At 36.5% G+C, this 24,878-nt stretch overlaps 1 protein-coding gene across 8 annotated transcripts in view; it reads left to right on the forward strand.

Annotated features, from left to right (window-relative positions):
* Positions 1 to 24,878, forward strand: part of LOC114046188 (probable phospholipid-transporting ATPase IH) — a 222,872-nt gene that overhangs the window by 128,708 nt on the left and 69,286 nt on the right. For 6 of the 8 annotated variants that reach the window (XR_003569471.1, XM_027866417.1, XM_027866419.1 and 3 more), the window contains exons 3-11: positions 1,915 to 2,004; positions 2,895 to 2,975; positions 8,682 to 8,789; positions 12,851 to 12,979; positions 15,140 to 15,243; positions 18,357 to 18,407; positions 20,205 to 20,273; positions 23,037 to 23,101; positions 23,781 to 23,862. Coding sequence is in view for 7 of the 8 variants with exons in the window: in XM_027866417.1 (XP_027722218.1) it covers positions 1,915 to 2,004; positions 2,895 to 2,975; positions 8,682 to 8,789; positions 12,851 to 12,979; positions 15,140 to 15,243; positions 18,357 to 18,407; positions 20,205 to 20,273; positions 23,037 to 23,101; positions 23,781 to 23,862 (779 nt within the window). In the remaining variant the exon portion in view is untranslated. The remainder of the gene's footprint in view (positions 1 to 1,914; positions 2,005 to 2,894; positions 2,976 to 8,681; positions 8,790 to 12,850; positions 12,980 to 15,139; positions 15,244 to 18,356; positions 18,408 to 20,204; positions 20,274 to 23,036; positions 23,102 to 23,780; positions 23,863 to 24,878) is intronic. The other 2 variants (XM_027866418.1, XM_027866423.1) reach the window with 1 other exon arrangement.

The following is a 24,878-nucleotide window of genomic DNA, read 5'->3' on the forward strand; positions in this document are numbered from 1 at the left end:
AGCTAGGTGGCGCAGTGGATAGAGCACCGGCCCTGGATTCAGAAGGAGCTGTGTTCAAATCCGGCCTCAGACACATAACACTTACTAGATGTGTGACCCTGGGCAAGTCACTTAACCCCATTGCCTAGCCAAAAAAAAAAAAGTGATATTATCTGAGATTCTCATACAAATATGAAGAGTCTAACCCAAATGAACTAGAGATATGTGGTGGTTAAATATTGAGGGGAAGTGTTATATTCCTTAGTTAGTAAAGAATTGAAGCAAGACCCTCTTTTAGTTTTTCCCAAGATAATAATCTCCATTTTGATGTTTACCAAATGGATTTAAAAAAAAAAAACTAGTATTCAACTATAATTTTTTAGAATAGACTTTTGCTTTGGAAACAAGTATTCAGTAAATGTACATGTTTATAAAAGTATTGGAGCCAATCATATTCCTGGATTACTCTGAAAGATGTTCTAGTTAAGGAATCTTTGATAATTGGGGTAAAAAATTTTATATCAATCATATCGTTTGGAAACAGTTTTCAGACTAAGGCAGAGATTATGTGAAAGCAAATTTTATCTTCTTGAATCTCTCTCAAAAAATACTTTTTATGACAAAGTAGAAATAACTGAGATTCTTAATTGTATAACTTCATAATTTATCACATTATTTAATGTTCAGAATTATAGCTATCAGTTAATTGGAGAGATGTCCATCTTATTTAAGGTATAATGAACTAGTTTCAATTAGCTAGAATTTAATATTTCAAATTCTACAGTAAAGTATGGAAAACTCTCCTTTGTTTCTCATGCCTGCTTCCTGTCATCCTTAATTGTTAACTTTTGTCTACCCCTCCCCCTAGACTTTTAGCTACTTTAGTACAGTGAGCATTTCATTTTTTGTTTTTGTATCCTTAGGTTGTCTTTTTTTTTTAAACATAATAGGCATTTAATTAATTTCTTTTGAATTTCTGCAGTCCCATGAATTTCCACTTAAGTTTTCAAAATTTAAATTATAACAACTAATTCTTCTATCCATTGAACAAATTGACTAAGGGTCAATGAGAGCATTTACTTTTTAATTGATAGCTGATAGCGGTTTAAATGCTTTGCATACATTATTGCATTTAATCCATAAAGCAAATTTGAGAGATGAGTAGTATAGGTATTATTTCCTTCATGGTACAAATGAGGAAACTAAGGTTTAGAGAGGATGAGTAGCTTGCCCTTGAGTACACAGCTAGTAAGGGTCAGAGCAGGTTTTGAACCAAGATCTGGCCTGGTCCTGTGTCCAGTCCTTTTACCTGTTACTCCAGGCTACCTTTCATTAGTAGTTTTTAAACTCTTAATTAATGCTGCTTAGCACATCACAAAGTAATACTACATGAAATGAAATAGTGTATAAAATAATACATTTTCAGTGACCAATCATGACTTCAGAAGATTGATGGTGGAGGATGCCTCCATATAGAGGGGTGGTAGTCTAGAGGTGGAGAATGAAGCCTACGTCTTAAACTTAACCATGGTGCTAGGTTGTTTTGCTTGACTTTATTTGTTAGAAGGTAAGGTCCCTGCAGGTATGGGTGAAGGAATCAGTGGAAAGTGACAGTGATTTCTTTTTTTTTAAACTCATCATTAAAATTTTTAAACACATTTTATTTTTTGGAATGTTTTTATTTTTCTCAATTACATGTAAAAATAATTTTTAACATTTTTAAAATAATTTTTGAGTTCCAAATTCCCTTCCTCCCCCTTTGTTGAAAAGGCAACAGTTTGATATAGATTTTACATAGTCATGCAAAACATATTTCCACATTCACCATGTTGCAGAAGAGAACACAGACCCAAAAAAAAGCCTTTTAAGAACAAATATCTGATCATATACCAAGAAAAGAAAGAAAATTGATCACTTTGTTTTTTCTTTGTACAGTACACATTTTGGAACTTCATACCCAAGAATTTGTTTGAGCAGTTCAGAAGAATAGCCAATTTTTATTTTCTTATCATCTTTCTGGTACAGGTAAGTCCATTTACTTCCTATCACCAAATTATATATATCACAGTGAATAAGTGTCATACCCTTCAGGAACTGACTTATTGCTTACTTAATAAGAAAAAGGACTGTTCCCTAATCCATTATTGTAAGAGAACAGCTTCTTACTTAATTTTCTTCATGAGTAAATGGTACAGCTACTGCAAGACCCTTGTAATAGATTTGTCTTTCAGGCTAAACATACCCATTAAGTTTACTTTTCAGTGATTATGTAACCCTTTTCTTCAGAGGGGTGTGAGGCAATGTTGCTTATTTTTTTCACCGTTGGTCCTTGAACACAGAAGACAAGAACAAGAATTAATTTGATCATGTAAATAAATACTGAAAAAAAACTAAGCAAGTCTATGCCTTAATATGATTAGAATCTTCCAAAATATGAACACGTACTCCAAAGAAAGCCAAAGCAACTTCAGCGTTTCAAAACCATCTTAGCTAGTTGATCAACTTCATGTACCTTGAGTAAGAATAACATTAAGAAAGAACTTTTATTTTCCTAAAGCACTTAGATGCTTTCGAAATATTTTCGTTAACACACAGAGTTGGCATTCTGGTGTTCCCAAACTTGTAGGTTATCCAGTTGGTAGGAGTTGTAAGCCCTGGGCAGACTAACACCGCTTTTCAGTTAACCAGCTGTACTGTCTTGAGCAAATCACTTAACCTCTCTATCCTTCAGCTGCCTCATTTGTACCCTGGGAATAGTAATTGCCCTACCTGTCTCACAGGGAGGCTGTTAAGATATAAAATATGTTGAAAAATCAGAAGTAAGTGCTATTGTGATTTATATTGGATACTGATCAAGAATCAGTCACCAAGCTGAGTATTTTGAAATAAACTGCCTAATTTTGTTTTAATTGCAGTTGATTATTGATACACCCACAAGTCCAGTCACAAGTGGACTTCCTTTATTCTTTGTCATTGCTGTCACAGCTATCAAACAGGTAAGAATTTTATCCTCAAAATTAAGAGGAAATTGTTCCATTTTCTTTCTATTTCTTTCTATTACAGGCTTATGCTGATTTATACTTGTGTTAAATTAAGAGAACTTGCCCAATCCATTGGCTAGATTGATGACCTAGAGAATTATATTAGGGGATTTCCCCACTAACTTTTGATCAAATAGGAATGTTCTATGACTTTGTGTGACTTCCTTGATATCTTCTTTGCACAGGTTTTTCTACCCATATCATTAGGACATGCTGATATGTTGAATTGCTGCAAATGTAAAATTGTTAAAAATTGAGTAGTCGGCTGAAGTAGTGTGGAGGTGACCCTTAAGTTCTCAACAGTTGGGTCTGAAGAATCTACTCTCTAGCTGGAACTACCCAGCTAGAAAGGCTTCTAGGGTTGGATTGATGATGGACTGTATTTGTGTTATTTAAAGGCCAGAGGACCAGCCTAGTTAATTTAAGAGAGCCTCCCCACCAATTTAACTGTAGAGTATTGAATTTCTATATTACAGCCACTTTTGAAGACTATCTACTGAAGTAGTCAATAAGTATAAACTAATTACTACAAAGAGTCATTTTACAGTTTGCATAGGTAGAGAGGTTATCCTTAATGAAGAATATCTCAGATCTTTGATGTATTAAAATTTAATGATTGAATGCTTTGATTTTTTTGGAGTTGACCAGGCTTTATGTGAGAACCTAACATTCTCTTCTTGTCCTGATGTGAAAAAAATGTGACTGACTAACTACTAGCCATAGTGTTGGTCAGCTACCAGTCCCAAGGAGGTGGGACAAGATTAGAAAATTAAGTTTTTTCTATAGTAGGCTAAGAGGTCTGGTTTGACTTGTTCATCCTATATTGGGTTGAATCTAAAAAATTCATATTAAAACACCAAACCCCTGAAAATCAGCTCTGGCAGTCTCCCATCCTCATCAGGACAAAAGTCTTCTTAGCCTGAGATGTTCCAAGGCATATTTTTTCCAGATTCACACTGCTTAGAGCTTCTTTCCTGAACCTATATTCCATGCTTATACTGGAGTTGAACTAATCCATGGTGCCAGAGAGGTTACATTTGCCAAGGGGTACCACTCGAGAATATGATAATGTTTTCTCTTTTTAAAGTATAAGGCACTTAAAAGAAGAGGTAGCTAATGGATTGAGTTGGCCATTGAGTCAAGAAGAACCTGGGTGCACGTCCTAGCTCTGGTACATACTATCTGTGCAATGCTGGGCAAACCATTTAACCACTCAGTACTCCAGGCATCCCTCTGTACACACTGCAGAAGTTGCTGAGCTGAGTTTCTTCATCCAGGACTTCCCTGTACCAATGAAATCCCAGGTCTGGTTATTTTTGTTGTCTCTGTCCCTATGGCAGCAATGCCCAAAGGGAGAATTTGATCCATTATTAGCTGCACTATGCCTATTGAATTAAGGTTGCAAGTTATCTAAAGGACAATAGAAGGGCCCATAGATGATAGATGTGAGCGGGCTGCAACCTGGGACCCCTTTATGTGGATTACGCAGGAAAAGTGGCCTCAAGTAGAATAGAAGGAGAAGTGGACCAATGAAGGATATTGTGAAGGATAACCCTTGGACCACACACAGGCTCCATTGATGTTTGTGCAGTGACAAGAGCTACACAGGAAGGGCCCCAGCATGTTTAGAGCCTCTGTGGAGGATTCATGCGAGCATACAAGGAAGAGTCTCATAGGATAAAATAAGGACCTGCATCACCAAAGGGGAGCCTCTGAATCAGTGAGGTCAGATAGCCGTCATTGTATCCTAGCTGTGCTTTCTTATCTGCATATTTAACATCTATCTTCATGTGGCATTTTTCAAAACTAGAAAATACTAAAACAATTGCACCCAGTTTTTTTCTCAGAGAAATGCTGCTTTCTAATTAAGGAACTATTGCCTTAGGTACTTGAAACCTGTGAAACATATGAAATTACATTCAGCTGTTTGCACAGCATATTTTCATTTGGGACACCTAGATTTGGAAGATGACGGCTTCTAATAGCTGTTGTGGTGAGGCTTTTCTGATAGACACCTTTTACTTAAAACATCATTCTTTAAACACACAACAGTAATTTAAGTAGCATAGCATAAATGGTAAGAAAATCTGTTCCACATGACATCATTGTATATGTGCAATTAACAAGAGCCACAAAGCTGTCATATTCCAAGATAGTTTACTTTCCAAGTAAAAAATGAGCCTTCTACTGCTTCTGTGAAACCCACAGCCGAATCATCCATATTTTCATCATTGTAGTTCTAGTTATCTGGTAATTCAGGAAAATCTATTTTTGTGCTTTCTGAAAAATTAATTAAGAACTTCTGAACCACTTAACTATCCAGATGTAATTTTAAAAGCTTTAGCTTAAATGACATCTCTTTTATGGTGCTGTGGTATGGTGGAAAGAGCATTTGATTTGGAGTGTACCATTGCATGTCTGCAACTGCTTTTCAGTTTATGGAGTTACCTTAAGCACTGACAGATCAGGTGATACAGCCAGTGTGTGTAAGAGGGGAAACATGAACCCAGGTTTCCCTGACTCCAAGACTCTTTCTGTCCACTGCTTCAGGCTACCTCTCAGTTACATGGGAACGTATTTTCTCACAGTCTCTATTCATTATATTTCCAATAACTCTGTACATCATTTACTTGGGGAATCAGACTTTTGGTTATGCTACCCCAGTGAAATTAGTGTCATTTCATGGTTATCAAACCAAGTTGCACCTGTAGCATGCATTCTTCAATTGGGCCTCTCCAGATTGATGTTGATACTGTGGCATCAGTACTGCATCCCGAAGGAAAAAAGCAGGTTTGTTCCTTGCTAACCCTTGACAAATTTTTGACCATGGAAGTGGTAGCCATGGAGGCCAAGATGTTTGGGACCTGGAACCAGGAATGTTTTCGCTAGGTTCCTCCCCCCTCCCTCCCTCTTATAGTCATGACAAGAAATTTTTGTAACAGGTGGTGTGGATAGGGAAGGTCTGTGACAAGAGTGCAGTTGAGTCTCAAGGGATCCAATTATCTAAGTGATTATAATCCATTAACTGTGTCTTCAGTACATTGGAGTCAAACTCTCCAGCTTTCATCCCCCCAGGATGCTCCCTGTCGCCTCAGCCACTGACAGTCCTTTAAAAGAAAGTCATCTGTGCTTATACTCCTAAAATCTTGACTAGAGACACAATTCCACAAGGAATTGTCTTGCCCGTCCCTTTGTCTTCAGGTGAAGTTGCTCACAAAATTTCCCTTAAGAATAATTGTCTACCTTATATGTAAAAAATGTCCAAGGAAGGGAATCCAGGACCATTGTTAGAGGAAAATATATGTTTAAGTATTCAAAGTTATCAGTCTTCTTGATGCTTTGAATGCTCAAAATGCATTACACAGGACTTTTGTTTATTTCCTTGAAACCAAGTCTCTCTTTCTACTTGTGCATTTTAACATTTGACCAGGCTCCAGTTCTGAAGTGATTATGGTTACAGGGGCAGCCCTTTGGGGGAACAAAGGCCCTTCCCCTATGCCCTGCTTAAATAACTGTCTGCCTCTGTTCATCTTCCCTTCGCATATCTGGTGACAAATACAGAGATACTCCTTTCTACACCTCTATTCCTTGTTAGCCATAACAAAAACCTCAAGTGGTAGGTTTTTCATTTTACATGTTCCTCAACTGTATATATATTCTGTGTACTCAAATCTAAAGTAGCTAAATGCTGGATAGACATACTGTTCTGGATTTTTTTTTCTCTTTCTTTGAAGCTGAGAAAAACACATAGGAGTAAGATAGCTGGTTTGATGAATATGATGGATTCTGGTTTATAGATATGCTAATTTTGCGGTAATACAGGACATCCTGATGATAGTGTTCATCAGATAGTCAGAAGACACAGAATCTTAAACTTATAGTTGGTTAAGATTCAGAGGTCATCTGGTCTAAGACTTGGGTCTTGATCTTATGTAGAGTACTACCAGGTAGTGCTTTTCCAGCCTCTGCTTAAAGACCTCCAGTGACAGAGAATGAAGCTCAAGTATGAGGTCCAGGTCTGGTGATAGAAAAGAGATTGAAAGTGAGCAAGAAAAAGAAAGGCTTAGTGGCATAAAATTTTGGAGATGGAGAAGGTGATGCCAAGAGTTGAGGTGGAAAGGTTAGTGTTGATAAGAAGAGGGCCTACTTCATCATTTGAGACTAGAAGGAAGAAGATAGGAAAAGACAAGCAATTTCAGAGAGGTGAAGGGAGAGAGGAATGGGGAGCCTCATGTTGACTGGCTTCATTTTTCTCAGCAATATGAGATATGAGTTATCTGCAATACTGAAATTTAAAAGTAAAAAACTAAGAATGAATTATTAAATACTAGAAACTGCACACACACATATGTATAGGCATTAGTCTGAACAACTCCATCTTAAGCAAAGGAAATTAGGCAGGAGACCAACCAGAAGACTTTTGTAGTACCCCAAGAGTGAATTGACGAAGGTATGTGCCAGGGTGTTGGCTTGTGTGAGTGGAGAGGAGATGTGAACAAGAGATGTTGGGCAGATAAAAATGGCAGGCTTTGACAACATGTGGATGAAGTGAGAATGAGGATTACTCTGAGGTTGGGCAACCAAGAGAATACCGGTGCCCTTGACAGAAATAATAAGGAAATTCAGAAAAGAGGAGGGCAAGGAGAGAAAGACAATGAATTCTGTTTTGGACTTGTTGAGTTTGAAATGTCTCTGGGACATTCATTTCAAAATTTACAAAAGATAGTTGATTATGTGAGACTGGATGTCAGGAGAAAGGATAGGGCTTGGTAAATAGCCTGAGATTCATCTGTCTACAGAAGATCATCAAATTCATGGAAACTGATGACAGATCACTGAGTGAAATAGTATCTGGAGAGGAGAGAAAATGGCCCAGGACAGAAGCTTGAGATGCACATCTGTAGTTAGTGGGTACAACCTGGTTGTAGATCTAGAAAGTGGTAGTGAACCTGGAAAGAGCGATATTAATGATGAAAACCTAAAAGAGAGAGAGAGAGAGAGAGAGAGAGAGAGAGAGAGAATATCCAGATAGGGGTGATTACAGATCAAGGCTACAGAGATCAAGAAGGGTAAAGTTTGGGGGGAGAAGATAAAGAGAAATGCCATTAGATTTGGCATTTAAGAGATCATTGATGACTTGGGGGAGAGCTGTTTCAGTTGGATAATCAGATCAGAAGCCAGATTGCAGAGAATTTAGAAGCAAGTAATAGGAGAGGAAGTGGAGGCACTGATTGTAGACAGCTTTCTCAAAGCGGTTAGCCCAAAAGGAGGGAGAGAGAGAGCGAGAGAGAGAATGAGAATGAACCATAGGCTTATGGGAGTGGTCAGATCAAGAGAGGGGATTTTTAAGGATGCTGGGAGAAGGAGAGTTGTGGAGACATGGCCATGTTTATAAGGTACAGCCCCCCAACTAAAAAAAACAGTTTGAAGGGCATTGTTCTTCACTAGGTCAATTGATAAGAACTGACCCTTAACTTACATTTCATACATATTCTAAACCCTTTGCAAAGTAGTTTCATAGAATCAGATAGAAATTTAACTTTCTACCTATAAATCTGGTCTGTTATAGCAATATAATGAAAAGCATGTTCAATTATTGAAAGTTTAGGTGGTTACGGCCTGTTTTCCTTCACTCATTACTTTCTGTTTCTTTTTTTGTAGGGGTATGAAGACTGGCTTCGACATAAAGCAGATAATGCAATGAACCAGTGCCCTGTCCATTTTATTCAGCATGGCAAACTTGTTCGAAAACAAAGCCGGAATTTGAGAGTGAGGAACAATTGGTGAAATTACCTTATTTAGGATCCATTGCAGCTTTATTTTCTTGACAGAATGGATTATGTTGTAATTTAAAATGCTTATAAGATTACACCAGAAAGCAGTTGATAAAACAGGAGAAAAAAATGAGACATCTAAGAAAATTAAAACAATTTTAGTAATTTTAAAATATAATGCAAAACTGTACTAATTTGTAATTTGTCATAATCGAAGGCTTGATGTCTCTCCTTGACTTAAAAAGGATCTGTGATTTTGCTGAGTAAATTAGTAGTGTAAAGGAAAAAATGCCTGTGGATAAGAGATTATGATATTTAACAGATTGCTATTTTCAGTCACTTGAGAAGCACCATTTTATGTGCAAATTATTGATATGGTCTTCTAAACCAGTCCTCCTGAGTGTGTTCCTGTCCCTTTCCTTTCCCCTCCCTTTTCTTTTTCTTCCAGTCTCCTCATGTTTCCCAGGCTAGCAGCCCAGGGGCTCCTCATACTCCATTCTTTCTTCACTTCCACATTCTTCAGGGTCATCGCTCCCTCTGTTCCCAAAGCTCTACTCTGCTAGAGCTCGTTTGTCCTGAATATGACTTGTTTGTACCTCGTCGTTTGTGTCTCCCACATGAGACCTTCAGTGGCTTGCGAGCAGAGACTGTTCTTTGCCTTACTTCCTGTCCCCAGTGCTTAGCATAGTGCCTGGCACATAGTAGGTACTTCATAAGTGCTTGTTGTTCACAAATGCTGGCTGTTCAAAACTGATGAAAGAGCAGTAGTCATTCACCAAAAAAAAAAAAAAAATCTTTATGTTAACATGGTCTAGTGCAAAGGGTGCTGGACTTCACATCAAGAGCTTTTTTAATTCAAATCCTAGTTTGCCATTTGCTGGTTTTGTGACCGTGGTTCAGTCATTGAACTTTCATTAGTGTTAATTTCCTCATCTATGAAATGGAGATAAATAAATAATATAAATAAATAAAATTGCCTGTTAGGTAAAGGTATGGGGAAAGTCTTTGTAAACCTTAAAGTACTACAAATTTGTATTATTTATTATTATTTTGGTGACATAAAATATTTACCTGGTTGGGAAACTGTGTCATTGGGTCAAAGATCATAAGTTGGAAAGAATCTCAGAGGTTAGTCTTCTAGTCCGACTCTGTTGTTTTACAGATGAGACAACTGAGGCCTGGGTGGCCCTTTGGCCATATGCTCAAAGTCACACAGATAGCCAGCATCAGAGAAAGGACTTGAATCCAGGTGCTCTCATTCCAAAATGAGTGATTTCTCCTCTGTACTATGCTGTCTTATAGACAACACTCTGTAAAGCTAATGATCATTACTTTATATGTGTAAGAATTTTATCTTTACAATGCCACAATATAATTTTCTGACTTTTCAATCATTCTGATTAGCCTTTTCCCCATTTGCTCCAAATTAATGATCTTAAAATTGATTTACTTTCCTCACCTGGTGAGTTTATGACACAGTGGGTGACCCAAACTGTCTTTTTGTGGCCATTGTACAGATTCATGCAAACAAATGGGTAAGTTCTGGGAAACTAGGATTCTTTGGCAGTATAAGCATGTTTGCAAGTGTATGTGGGATGAAAGACATGACACACCAAATCACAGACTGACATTAGCCCATCATTCCGCCCCCCCCCCCCCCACTCCTCTTCAGAGCTTAGGCCAGATTTCACAGCTGTTTTCTTTAACTGTGTTATAATCTTTGCACATTTTCTCCATATTGTAGGAAGGGATCTGTCATTTTTTTAAGCCAATAGACTTTGCCATTGTCCTTTTAAAGGAAATGATCTGGATTGTTTAACTAAGCTAAGTAAAAATTTTAATGCATGAACTTCTTGTGAGAAATATGTAGCTTTGTAGTACTGAGTATTCAAACCCAGGGATGTGTTAAATTTACTATTAGAGGAAGAAAAAAAATAGATAAAACTCTTCTGATGACAGTAGACATGTAGCTCTCCTTGCCCATAATGACTCCAGACTTTAGATTCACTTGCGCGGCAGTCTCAAGTAGGAAGCTGAAAGTACTTCTTTTAAAAAAAGAGAAAAAAGATGGTCCCCCACTAATTTTAAAGTTCTCTGAGGTTCAGTCATTTAGTAAACAAAATGTGGCTATAGGAGAGAAACCCATTTATTGTATTGAATCAGTTGTAATGATTTTTTTTAAGGCAGTTAGGGTTAAATGACTTGCCCAGGGTCACACAGCTAGTAAGTCTGAGGCCGCACTTGAACTCAGGTCCTCCTGACTCTAGGGCTGATGCTCTACCCATTGTACCACCTAGCTGCCCCTAAGTGTAATGACTTGAAAATGCCTTGCATGTAATAGTTTAGATAGCCTAAGTGATCAGAAGGATTTTAAACCTGAGTCATTTATCCTGTCTGGTCATGTCTTGATTTTTGGTGGCACCTTTTTCTCCAGATATACAAACTATTAAAAGTTCAGCTTAGAGAAAGGGGATAAATGGGATATTTGAGCTATATCACAGATGCCGTTCCCTCTAGGAGGATATTAAGAAATGTAGAAGTCTGGCAGGTCAACTGTGTTTTTCCTATGGGTGATAGATATAACTGATGTCCAAGAAGCCTTTAGTTGAACTCAATTTCTTTTTAGATTTTTATGGCAAAGAATCCTGTGCTTCCTTTTTTTTGCATGTTTCTTTTTTTTCTACTTGTCTCATTATTTTATGATTATTTTTTTCATGCTTAGTCAATGCTGATTCAATAACTGTGTTAGTAGTATTTAAACATTGCTTTTTGGATGTCACTAAACCTTGTATTTAATAAATAATAAAATTTTAGTGTAAGCAGGGATCTTAGAGATCATCTTGTCTTACCTTCCCATTTTACAAATGGAGGAACTAAGGCAGGATAGCTGTGTCAAAGCACATATGTTTTCATTGAAATAGTCCAAGCATCCAAAGACATTATAATTTCTAAAGCACTGCACTAACAATTTTCACTGTTGCACTTTTAAAGCTTCCACTAATGCTTTTTGTCCCAAGTCAAAATATTGTCTCAGTCATGTGAAGTTTTCTTACTTTTCAACTGTTTTAAATGTCTACATTATTAGTCATAAAGAGATATTTTTAAATCCAACTCTGGACTTCAGTTGCTTCAAAGAAGGAGCTACCTCTTTATAAGATTTTTATATCATATATATCTTTTTATGATTTTATATCTTTATGTTTATATTTACTATATCTTTATATGATCATAAATTTGGAAATAACCTTAGCAATGTTGTGATTTACTGTGGGTGAAGAATAACAATAACAATAATAATGATGATAGCTAATACTTACATAGTGCTTTCAGTGTGCCAGTCATTGTGCTAAGGGCTTTACAATTATTATCTCATTCGATCCACACTACATCCCTGGGAGGTAGATGCCATTATTATTCCCATTTCACAGATGAGGAGACTGAGGCAAACAGAGGTTAAGTAACTAGTAAGGATCTCAGGCTAGATCTGAATGCAGGTCTTCCTGACCCTGGCAGTCCAGCTGCTTCACTGAGCATCCCCCTACCTGTTTTTCTTTCTGTTAGTTCTGCTTCTTTGAGTGTCAGCCATGGATTGACATTGATAATAGATTGCTTGCACATTTTTCCGGAACACCATCAAGACTGACTTTATGAAGTGTGGAAGTGAATTTGTTCTCCATCCCCTTTTACACCTTCTCTTTAAACTAAATTAGTCTTTTCTGCTTCCCAATCCTTTTGGAGCACTTGTGACTGCTTCTGTGTCCTCTACTTTAAAAAAAAGTTGGGAGGGGGGCACCTAGGTGGCATAATGGATAGAGCTCCAGCCTTGGAGTCAGGAGGACCTGAGTTCAAATTTGGCCTCAGACAGTTGACACTTACTGGCTGTGTGACCCTGGGCAAGTCACTTAACCCTGATTGCCTCACCAAAAAGCAAAAAAAAAAAAAAATGGAGGGAGGTTGAGGAGTGGGAGAGAGAAACTTTTGTCAGTTCCACAAATGTGTGTGCTGATTAGCTACTGAAAAGAAAATTAATTTTGTTGTTTTTTCCACACCATGTAGGTTGGAGATATTGTGATGGTGAACGATGGTGAAACCTTTCCATGTGACTTAATATTTCTTTCTAGCAGTAGAGAGGATGGAACATGTTATGTTACAACAGCCAGCTTGGATGGTGAATCAAGTCATAAAGTAATATATCCTTTCATTAAATTGGGGGTTATTAGTTCTATGTTTGGGTAACCATAGAAACCAGGCTTCTGTTAGAGAAATTAGTGTGGACAGGGCAAACAGTAAGGACCCCATGGTTTTTCCTTTAAAAAAAAAAGTTCCACCCTCCATCTTCCCTTCATTTTCCACCCCAATCTCTCTGTAACTTATTGCAATCAGAATAACAGAAAGTGTCATAACTCAAATTAGGGTGGTGTGATTTGAAATAAGGAATATCAAGTGTAAATACTAACCAAAAAAATTGCATGAATAAATTGTTGGTATGAGAAGACTGGGTTAAAATTGTATTTTTATTTTTAGGTGCAGTGACTCAGATGATAATTTTAGTGGTCAGAATTAATGTCTGACTACTACAGAATTATGTCACAAGTAACACAATATATTCTGGTTTTACTGGCAATTGCGTGCTTGTCGGTTCAGTGAGTGCTTTAATATAAAATACCCTGAGAAGCCGAAATTGAATTAGAATTACATTCTTGCCCTCTCTCTACACAACTGGATATAGGCTGTTCTGCTTTAGCTATTGCTTTTAAGCAATTACTAATAATAGATGGATGAATAAAATAATTGTTCTTCTTCTTTGTAAATGTTTTATCATAGAAATATGAGAATTGAGTATGCTACAAAGATGCTACAAAGGCTTTGTGGAAATGGCCATAGCTTAATGGACCCAAACCTTTTCTTAGCCTTTAATCGCTCCAAAATTGGGTAATGCATAATAACAAATTAACGTTTTGCAAGTCCAAAACACCATAATAGTAGGCTGCATTTGCAGAAATGTCTATGTGTGGAAAGGGAGATTAGTTTCCTGTGTAGACATATCCTAAGTGAATTAACCTCTTGTTATAGGACATTATAGGCAACAGTGCTTTGAGTTATAGGAAATTTCTCTGTGACTAAGGTTTTTACTTCAATCAACAACTGTAGTAGTACCTTAGAGGAAGAAAGAGCCTCTATAAAAAAAAGTGATGAACTTTCTCTAGAGCTTGAAGAACCCATAGAAATTGCCTTTGTGGGCAACATCTCCTACTAATACTACAAAAGATGCCAAAGGCATACCTCTAGGCCCACATCAAATGCATTCCAATGATATAGAAGCCGATAACTCAGGTAGAAGAAAGATGCATTTCAGTGCAACATCATTGCCTAAGTGTTCAGAATGGAAACTCTTAGAATATTTGTACCACTTCAGGCTTTTTGTATATAATTACTTTCATTTATTTTAATTTTTCTTTGTAGTCTTAAAAGCTAGGGAATAGGGTAAATGACTATTGACCATCTTTAAAAACAAGGACTGTGTCTTTTATGCCTTGTGTATCTTTTAGAATCTATTACGCTAATGCTTTGTTAGTGAAGATGATGAACTCCTGTAACACACTTAGTTTTTGAAAATTTCGTTACCAAAGATGGAAATAATAGAATAGAATAGAAATGAATAGAAATGGAGGAAGAATAGAAATGAAGATTCCTTACCCACTGGGCCTTTGTGGGACATTCCTTTCCTCATTCCATGCTAGGCAAGGAAGGTTCAGGTTCCCTGCACTTTGGGGCCCAGTGTGCAGTGTCTCAGCTTGCTTAGACCCTCTTTGTTAATGCACACCTGCTTCCCTGGGGATTTGTTAACCTCTTTTTCACTGGATAGTGCTCTATGACAAGATCCTATTGCATACTCAGATATTTTTAGCTGCCTGGTTAGATGTGTTGTTTTTTTAAAAGATACTAATAGTAAGATCATAACAGCATTATGTTTCAGATTAAGTGGAAGTCAGATAGGAAGTTGACGGTACTATGCCATTGATAAGTTTGGGAAATGAATTGATGTCCCCATCACAGCAGTCACTTCCATTGGATTTGTTAGATATGAAGAAAATGAGTAAATGGAAGAATTAGCCCTTGGAAGACTATGCCTGGATACAGGGAATACCACAATTGACCTGAATATGTATATAATAGGAATGTAGCAGCTGTTTTCTGTGTATGCTCATGCATGTGTTTGTGTTATGTGTCTACACTGTTTGCATACATTTTAAGGAAATAAAAGAAATTTGCTTTTCTGGAAATAAGGGAGCTTTTTTGTTTTCATTTTTGAATTACGTCTTTACGTTTCTTTTCAATTGATAGACTTATTATGCAGTTCAAGATACAAAAGGATTTCAAACTGAAGAAGATATTGACAGCTTACATGCTACCGTTGAATGTGAACAACCTCAGCCTGACCTCTACAAGTAAGGGGAGTCCTGATAACTTCTTGAATGTTTTTTCTTAAACTATTCCAATAGCTTTGCCAAGAAACCCACATGGGTCAGGGAGAGTCAGATGTGACTGAAATGACTGAATGACAAAGCTCCATCTTCTCTCTCCTGGACTCCACTCTACATTTCTACTTGCTTTGTTGAGCTTCTCCACATGGATGTCCTGTCAGCATCTCCAGCTTTATGTGCCAAAAATAGAGCTTGCTATCTTCTCCCTACCTCATCCTTCTATTCTTCCCTACTTATGTGATGGTACCACATTTCCCAGTCCCTTAGGTTCATAATGTGGAAGCCTTCCTTTAGTCTTTCCCCTCAGAGCTAATCAGTTCCCAAGCCTTGTCCATTCTACCTTCACAGCATTTCCTCCACCTCCCTCCCCCTTTCCGTTCACATAGCCACCATCCTAGTTGTGACCCTTCTCACCTAGACTGTCATGACTGCCTCCTCACCAATAGATAAATTGTTATCACTGAAATAGCAATCTGATCATGTCACACCTCTACTCAAAACCTTTCAGTGGCTCCTTGTTCTCTCAAAAAAAAAAAATCCTTGGTCTTGCATTTTAAGGCCCATAGTAGTCTGGCTCCCCCCTATCTTTGCAGCAAAATTTTACATTCCTCTCCTTCAACCACCCTGGATCCCATTCAAAGTAGACTAGCAGCTGTTCCTTAAGCATTATGCTCCTCTGTTGCCTCGATGAACTCACCCAAGTAGACCTCCATATTTGAATTATATTCCTGCTTCAATTTGACCTCTCAGAGACCTTTTCTAACTTAAGTACTCAACTGAAGTGTCACCTTTCTGAAGGCTTCCTTCATTTCCCTACCTGCCACCCCCTTGTTAGAGCTCTCTCCTAACATTACCTTGAATTTACTTATCCGCATTCATGATGTCATTGCCTCACCCCACTTTAGTTCTGGCCCTAAGCTGTAGAATGAGGGCAAAAGCCATTTCTTTTGTCTTTGTGTCTATAGTATTTTGTACATAGTAGGCACTGCTAGGTCAGTGCTTGGATAACAAGCACATATACAGTTTGTAATCAGGCCCATTGGTGTGAAGTCTTCACGACTCCCAGTGTCTTGCTTCTTTGGCGTGTCCTTTGAGAACTCACAGTTATCTTGACACCGAAAGACAAATCCAAGTGCAATTGGACTGTCAGAATGAGGCCTCTTCTTCTCAGAGTATTTTAGTGACCTCCAGTACCATATTGTTTAAATATTAGAAAAATTTTGATAGAACCAAAAATATTCAGTATTGCTAGCCATGCATTAAGGATGTCCACCAAAATGTAAAGAAAGTTAAATACTGGATAAGGGAAGAATTTAGGACCAAACAAATTTTAGAGCTCATTACAAAATGTAAAACAGACCATTTTGATTATATAAACTTAAGAAGTTTTTGCACAAACAAAACTATGCAACCAAAGTTAGAAGGAAAACAGAAAATGGGAAAATATTTTGTGGCACTTCTCTCTGATAAAGGCCTCATTTCTCAAATGTGTAGAGAACTGAGTCAAATTTTTAAGAATACAGGTCATTCCCCAATTGATAAATGGTCAAAGAATATGAACAGGCAGTTTTAAAGGAAATCATAGCTATCTAAAGTCACATAAAAAATGCTCTAAATCACTACTAATTAGAGAAATACAAATTAAAACAACTCTGAGATACTGTTTCACACTTATCAGATTGGCTAGTACGGTGGTGGGGAACCTCTGGCCTCGAGGCCACATATAACCTGCTAGGTCTTCAAGTGTGGCCCTTTCACTGAATCCAGACTTCACAGAACGATATGGGCTAGTATGACAAAAAAGGATAATGATAAATATCAGAGGGAGTGTGGGAAAACTGGGAAACTAATGCACTGTTGGTGGAGTTGATCCAACTATTGGTGTGAACTGATGCAGCCATTCTGGAGAGCAATTTGGAACTATGCCCGAAGGGCAATCAAACTGTATATACCTTTTGATCCAGCAATACCACGGATAGGTCTGTGTCCCAAAGAGATTTTCTAAAAAGGAAAAAGGATCTATTTGTACAGAAATATTTATAGCAGCTCTTTTTGTGGTAGCTAAGAACTGGAAATCAAGGGGTCCATGAATTAGGGAATGGCTGAACAAGTTGTGTTGTATAGTTGTGATGGAATACTATTGTGCTGTAAGAAATGACAAGTAGGATGATTTCAGAAAAACCTGGAAAGACTTACATGACCGGATGCATAGTGAAGTGAGCAGAACCAGGAGAACACTGTACATAGTAACAGCAGTATTATATGATGAAGAACTGTGAATGACTTAGCCATTCTCAGAAATATAATAATCTAAGACAATCCCGAGGGACTCATGATGAAGCATGCTATCCACCTCCAGAGAGAGAAGTAATATTGACTGATATTCTTTCCCTCCCTCCTTCCTTCCTTCCTTCCTTTCATCTTCTTGTACAAAATGACTAATATGGAAATGTTTTGCTTGATTGTACATACATAACCTATATCTGATTGCTTACTGTCTCAGGGAGGAGGGATAGAATTTGGAACTCAAAACTTTAAAAAAAAAAAGAGGTTAAAAAATTGTCTTAGGGGCAGCAAGGTGGCGCAATGGGTAAAGCACCGGCCCTGAAGTCAAGAGGACCTGAGTTCAAATCTGACCTCAGACTAAACACTTGACACTTATTAGCTGTGTGACCCTGGGCCAAGTCACTTGACCCCAATTGCCAAAAAAAAAAAATTGTCTTAACATGAATTGGGGGAGAATAAGATATTCTTTTTTTTTTTTAAGTTAAATTCTTTCAGTTTTATGAATTTCACAGTTATGAGTCCATGCACCTCAGGGAAATCAGGGACTGAATCCCTATATGTAAAATGAGAAAAAGCAATCAATTTATAACAAAGAAGAAAGGGAAAAGAATTAAAACTAGTAATGGTTCAAATAGGCATTGGTTTCAGTTATGAAGAAATAATGGCAATTCATACGAGGACATTTTGCCCATTTAAGTAAGGAAAATACAGGCATGAAAGCATGTCTTCAAGTTCTTTGATGCTTCTTTTGTTTCTGATTTTTCACTCATAGTCATTTGTTGTCATTTCAGATTTGTGGGCCGCATACATGTTTACCAGGAGAGAAATGACCCTATTGTAAGGTAAAAGGATATATTTTATCTTAAGAATATTTGGCCAACTATTTGTCTGTTTGGCCTACTATATTTGTCTATGGAATTTTTTTTTAATTATTCTTTTATTAACAAGAGATTTTCTTGGCGAATAATTTTGCTGAGTCATTGTGAAAGAAGGAGTATAGGATTTTCTGCAAGATTCCTTTTTGCTTCGTATTGGACTGGTATTCTAATTAATATGTGGCTTCATCTTATGCTATGAAGCTTGAAGTGTGTAAGAGAAGTTATATGTCAGTATTTGTCTGTGTTTAAAAAAAATTCCTCTCCTGTATGGAGAAATCTAAAAGTAAATAACTTTCCAGATATGTGTATGTGCAATTTTCTCTTCTGAATGTGTATCCTGAGAAATCTACCTTAGGTTGCCAAATTTTTTGGTAGTAGCATAGTTCTAGGTAAAAAAATATAATGCAGTGCCTTCCCATTAGAAATAACTATCTCATAATTTATTTTAAAGATATATCTTGAAATAGGAAATTGAAAGTTTCTTAATTTGGTGACCATCTTATTGGAATAAGTAGATTAGTCCAGCTCTTAAAACTTAATGTGGGAAGAAACATTTATCCCTAGCTTACTTCCCAGATTTAATGAACTGCTGTGTACAAAGGGCATATCTGTAGGTTACAATAGATAAAAGAACATGAATAAGTTGTTGTCAGGTTATGAAAATAAGCATACTACATAAATCATAGCTGATGTTTTCATTTAAGAGTCTTAGGCAGTTAATTATAGATATTGGACTGACTGGTCATATACGCCCTGGGTTTGCAAAAAATAGCAATTTACTAAATATTTAATATAATAATCACTACATTATACTTTCTTAAGACCAATTAAATGCTAGAGAGCTAATTATGTTGTCATTGTTCTGCAAAGATTCGTCTACCATGTTTTTTGAGTCTGCTTATTGCTTTTGCTTGTCTAGCCTTTATTTACAGTAGAAGAAAGAAATGGCTGAACTTCCAGGTATTTTGTTTGCACTTTGTTTCAAGATCCTGGGAGATGCTGTTAATGAAATATTTGGCTTCTGAAACTGAGGAAGTAAACCTTTTTAAATCAGGTTTTAAAGTGTGCAATTGGACATAAAATCAGCTTGTTTGAGAAAAATGTCTTCATTCAATCAAGATACAAATTACTGTTAACCTGATATGAGACAACATTATACCTTAAATATTTTCACCTATCAGTGAAAGTGAGCTGAATGGAAAGTTATTAGCCAAAAAAAAAAAAAGTTGCTAGAGTTAAGATGACCCTAAGAATCCCCAGCCTTTGAAATTAGGTTTTTTTTTCTTCTTTTTTTTTTAAAGGAAAGCCACTTGTACATTTAAAAATCTGCATTCTTGTTATGATCCTTCATCAACAGTTTAATGAAAGCTTTTCAGAAAACATAAAGCCATTGCCTAGTGAATTTATAAAATTGCATTATTCCTAAGGTGAACACCAAGGTGAATTCCTTTCTTTTGTCAAAGTAATTTGTGTGTGACTGAGTAAATAGATTTAGGTATATTCATTTTGCCAGTGGGATGAAATTAGATGATATAATTTCTTGCAGAGGTAAACAGAGCTTTCTGTGCCATCATTTAAAATTTGTTTGTCTAGCCGTCATTAGAAGGAAATTACGAAAATACAGCTAGAGTCTGATCCACCTATTTTCAAATATCCTTATTATTTCAATGTCTGTTAATGTTTGAGTTTTTAAAGCAATGTGTTAAATTTAGTGAAACTAAAAAGTCTATACCTGTTTAAAAAAAAATTGTTACTTTCCAGATTCATAACTTCTGGCACTCAAAGAGATAGGAACCATTCCTCTACCTCCTTCTCACTTCGAGAAGAAAAGTAAGGAGCTAACTGAAACTAGGTACTCCTGGTTAGAAGCCAAGAATGATTTGTTCCCCCTCAAATACTTTATGTTTTTAAAATGTCACCTTTTTCCCATACTTTTCAGAGATACCTTTCTGTCACACTCTGTTTTATGACTAGTTTTAGAGGAATTATTCTGAATGTGTTGCTAATATAATTTGACATTGTTGTATAATCACTGAATGACAAATATCCAGCCTGAGAGGCTGTGTTTTTAATGATTGTTGGGAAGATGAGTGGAGGTTAAAACTTATCTTATAACCCCAGGAAAAACATGTCACTTATTATATGTATTCCAAAGAATCTCTCCTCCAGTGATCAGTGCCCTGGGCTCAGTCCTATCTAGTTCTTGAACCAAGAAACCTTACATTAAAGGATTGTTTTAGGTTCAGATAAACTGAAAACATTTTGGCTTCACAACTCCGCAGTTCACTCTCTACTAGTTATCTGTGGTAGTAGAGGGACTTTCATCATAGATTAAATTATGTTACATTAAATACATCCTGCCTCTCTAGCTTCCTTTTGTATGTTGTATTTTTCCATTAGATTGTAAACTCCTTGAAGGCAGGAACTATCTTTTTCTTATTTGTGTCCCCAGTGCTTAGCACAGTGCCTGACACATAGGAGGTGCTTAAAATATGTTAGTCGAATTGAATTAAATCAACTATGATCGCAAAACTTAATTTTAGTTTTATGGTTTTAAACTTATCAAATCTTTTCAAATAACAGTTATCCTAATGGATAGATTTGAAAATCAACTCTTACTTCTTCATTTTACCATGTAATAAAAAAGGTAATAATCATCAGTCAAATGGAAAAAAAAAATTATCAAGCACTGTTCCAGGAACTGTGTTAGGTTGTGAGGAATATAGATAAAAATATATATGACATGGTGCCTGCCCATTAAGAACCCGTAGTGTATTTGGAGGAGCAAGGCAACTTAAAAGAATAATTAACCATACCAATTTATTGCACCTAAATCATTAATTAGTTCTGTTAGGCACCAATGTGAGATGAATAAGGATTATAGGGAATTGTTAGCTATATAAAGAGTCAGCAGCTGAAAGATACCATTTGGGTTTTTTGACTTTATAATGGTGTTTGTTTATAATATCTAATATACTGCCAATCATAAAATGCTGTTAATTTTAACAGCCATGTTTTATGCAAGGTCTGCCTTTTAAAGGTATTAGGTAAATGCCCCATGGGTGGTATGAGTTAATACCCTAGGAATTCAGAAGAGGGAGAGATAAATGTGGGCTACAGTGATCTGGGAAGGCTACCTGGAAAAAGTTGAGCTTAAGCTAGTTTGAAAGATAAGCTAGATTCACATAGAGGGGAGGAGTGTATACTGTAGTCACAACAGTGAAATGAGCAATGAAATGTCTAATATTTCCTGAAGTTATGATCTATAAATAGTATAATCCAACCTTAAATAACCCAATTAATCATACTTTTTACCTAGTCTCAAAATCTATTTCACCTGGATCATCTTCCCAGAATCACTTGGGGATTTCCATCCAGTGGTCTTTTGGTATTGGTCTCCATTTACAATCACTATCATAAAGAGGACATTCCCTCCCACCCTTCATCCCTCACCCCACCAAAATTTACCTTGTGCTTCCTAGTGGATAGAGAGCTAACTTCCAAGTCAGGAAGACCTAGGTTCAAGTCCCACTTCTGGCATGTATTGGCTTTATTGTCCTAGGCAAATCACAACCACTTAGTACACTAGGCAACTCTCTAAGACTACCTTGTGAAGAAACTACCAGTTTTGTTGGTAGGATGAGTTTCCTCATCCAAGAGTTAACTATGCCAGTGAAATCATAGATCTCCTTCCTCTCCCCTTCTTTGTGTATACATGTTGTCTCTCATTTGTATCCTCAGAATCTGACATAGTGCCTGGTATATAGTAAGCAATTAATAAAAGCTTCTTGATTGAGCATTGATTGACCCAAGTTTTCACCATAAGTATTTAAAGCATAACCCTAGAGAGAAAATAAGTGTGAAATAAGTATGTTCAACTGGCTATGTATGTGGATGTTGATAATACAGTTGATCACTTCCACATTGCGACTTTCCTCATGGTTTTGCTATATTGTGGATCCACTTAAGAAATTAAATGGGAATTTTGGGGGAGTTTTGCAGAAGCTGCAGACACATAAAGACCAGCAGACAACACAGAAAAAATTTAGAAATTCAGAAATGCATAAAATAGATGTATTGTATAGTATCAACCCAATTTTTACAATAAAGTACTATAAACACCCCCCAAAAGAGAAAAAAAAATTCAGACTTTTTGTCTGGTATGAAGGGAGGGCCAAAAATTTTACCTCGATTATTCAATCATGGGGGCACTGTGCCCCTAACCCCTGTGATGTGGAAGGAATAACTGTGTATGTAAAAGTGAAAATAAATAGACCCCATATACCAACCTTAAGTCTTTTCAAACTGGGTCTCCTGCAGTGTCAGACACATCCTAGAGGCAAGAAAGATTATTAGGGCAGGGGAGTGTATTTATAATCCTACACACAGTTAAAGAAGATTTAATTTCACAGTAAAACTGGATCTGTTTTTATCAGCTGAACATAGTATCTACATAGAAACACCCAGACCCCCTCATTAAAGTCAAGCCCCATCATTAAACAAATCAATAATTTTTCTTTCTGTATCTCATCTTTTTCCACTAACTTTATCTTTATAAGCACTTAACATGTCCAATAATCCTTATCTTTGCAGGTCGTTAGGATCAGAAAATCTGCTTCTTAGGGGAGCCTCTCTAAAGAACACTGAAAAAATCTTTGGTAACTATTTAAATTATTGAATTATTAATGATGGCTTCTAAAATTAATAAGGATACATTAAGTAAAGTTAAAAATCTATAATGGCACTATAAGAGCATTTTTTTTTTTACTTTGATGTACTATAGCCTTCACTAGTATGATAATTATACTTCAGTATGAAAATTACTGTTGATATATAAACCACAACAGGTCCAGCCGTGGGAGCTGATAATGATTGTTTGCAGATTAAGTGCCTGTATTCTTAGAATCAGAAGAGCAAGATTGCATCCATGCAAGAATTCAGTCAATAAAATTCTGCAAGGAATTTATTCTAAGATTTATAAAAACAGCTGCAGTTCCTTGGCCACTCTGCTTAGCTTTTTGGGGCATATTTTCTTGTTTCCTATTTTTTAATTAATTGTTTCATAAGATATGTTATAATAAAGTATAATATATCTTAAAATCTAATTTTACTGAACATATTATAGGTTATTTGGATTTTAAGGAGGAGAAGGGAGGAGGGCATTTCTTTATCTTAAAGTAATCCTGTGTGAATTTATTTGATTTGTTTTTTTTAAGCTGATCTTATGTAATTAAAATGATTACAAAATTTCAGTTTTTATGACCATTATAAGTAATAGAGCTACTGTTTTAAGTAAGGCATGTTTACATCTTTGATAAAATACTAATCTTTTTTTAGGTGTGGCTATATATACTGGCATGGAAACTAAGATGGCATTAAATTACCAGTCAAAGTCACAGAAACGGTCTGTTGTAGAAAAGTAAGTCTTATTGCTTCTAGAATATTATTGTCAGCATTTATATAGCACTTAGCACATGCCAGGCATTGTGCTAAGTGCTTTACAAATATTATCTCGTTTGATCCTCACGACAACCCTGGGAGGTAGGTATGCTATTATTATCCCCATTTTACAGTTGAGGAAACTTAAGGCCAGCAGAGGTTAAGTGACTTTCCACTGAGTCACCCAGCTAGTAAGTATCCAAGCTCTTCCTGACTCCAGGCCCTGTGCACTGTCTACTGTACCACCCAGCTGCCCCTCAATAATGCTTATAGTGCATGGAAACGACATAAATGATTCAAGAGATACAGTAGAATAGCATAAGCACACAAATGACCTCCTGTGTATGTAGTGCCGTATGATGATGGCACTCCGATGATGAAGGTTTATTTTTTGGTGTTGGTTTTTTTTTTTTTTTTTGCAAACCATTGTCATTGACTAATTTCTTTACAAAATAAAATTTGTCTTAAATCCAGAAAGAAAATTACCAGAAAACTTCATTTATTTTTTGCACCTTTTCGAGGGATGTAAGTGTCCTTTATCCCATTAACTAGTTGTAATTAGAACATAGAGGCTGTGTGGTATAATGGAAATAATATTAGCTACAGAGTCAGAGGCCCAAGATTTAAATGCTGGCTCCACTATTTGGCTACATGTGCACCCTTTACTTTTGTGAAGGAAGAGGAAGGGATTAGTTTCTCAATTTCTCGTGAATAGATAATCTATATTATCTCTAAGTTCTCTTTTTGGTTCACTGGTTATCAATGTATCAATAAATCATTTATAACATACTGTATTTTTAAAATACCTGTGAAGCGTATTATGTCTGTGTGATTGACCTTTAAAAGCGATCATCTGATTTCTTCTTGACTATTACATCAAAAGTGAAATCTGAGATTTTGTTCTTTATAAACAAGGATGCTTTGTCTCCCAGATGTCTACACATGGCACATTTGTTTCAGAAATAGATATTGGAAAATCAGATTTCCTTTCAGAAG

This window comes from Vombatus ursinus, unplaced genomic scaffold, assembly GCF_900497805.2.
Source record: "Vombatus ursinus unplaced genomic scaffold, bare-nosed wombat genome assembly UNPS02014781.1, whole genome shotgun sequence".
Taxonomy (NCBI): Eukaryota; Metazoa; Chordata; class Mammalia; order Diprotodontia; family Vombatidae; genus Vombatus; species Vombatus ursinus.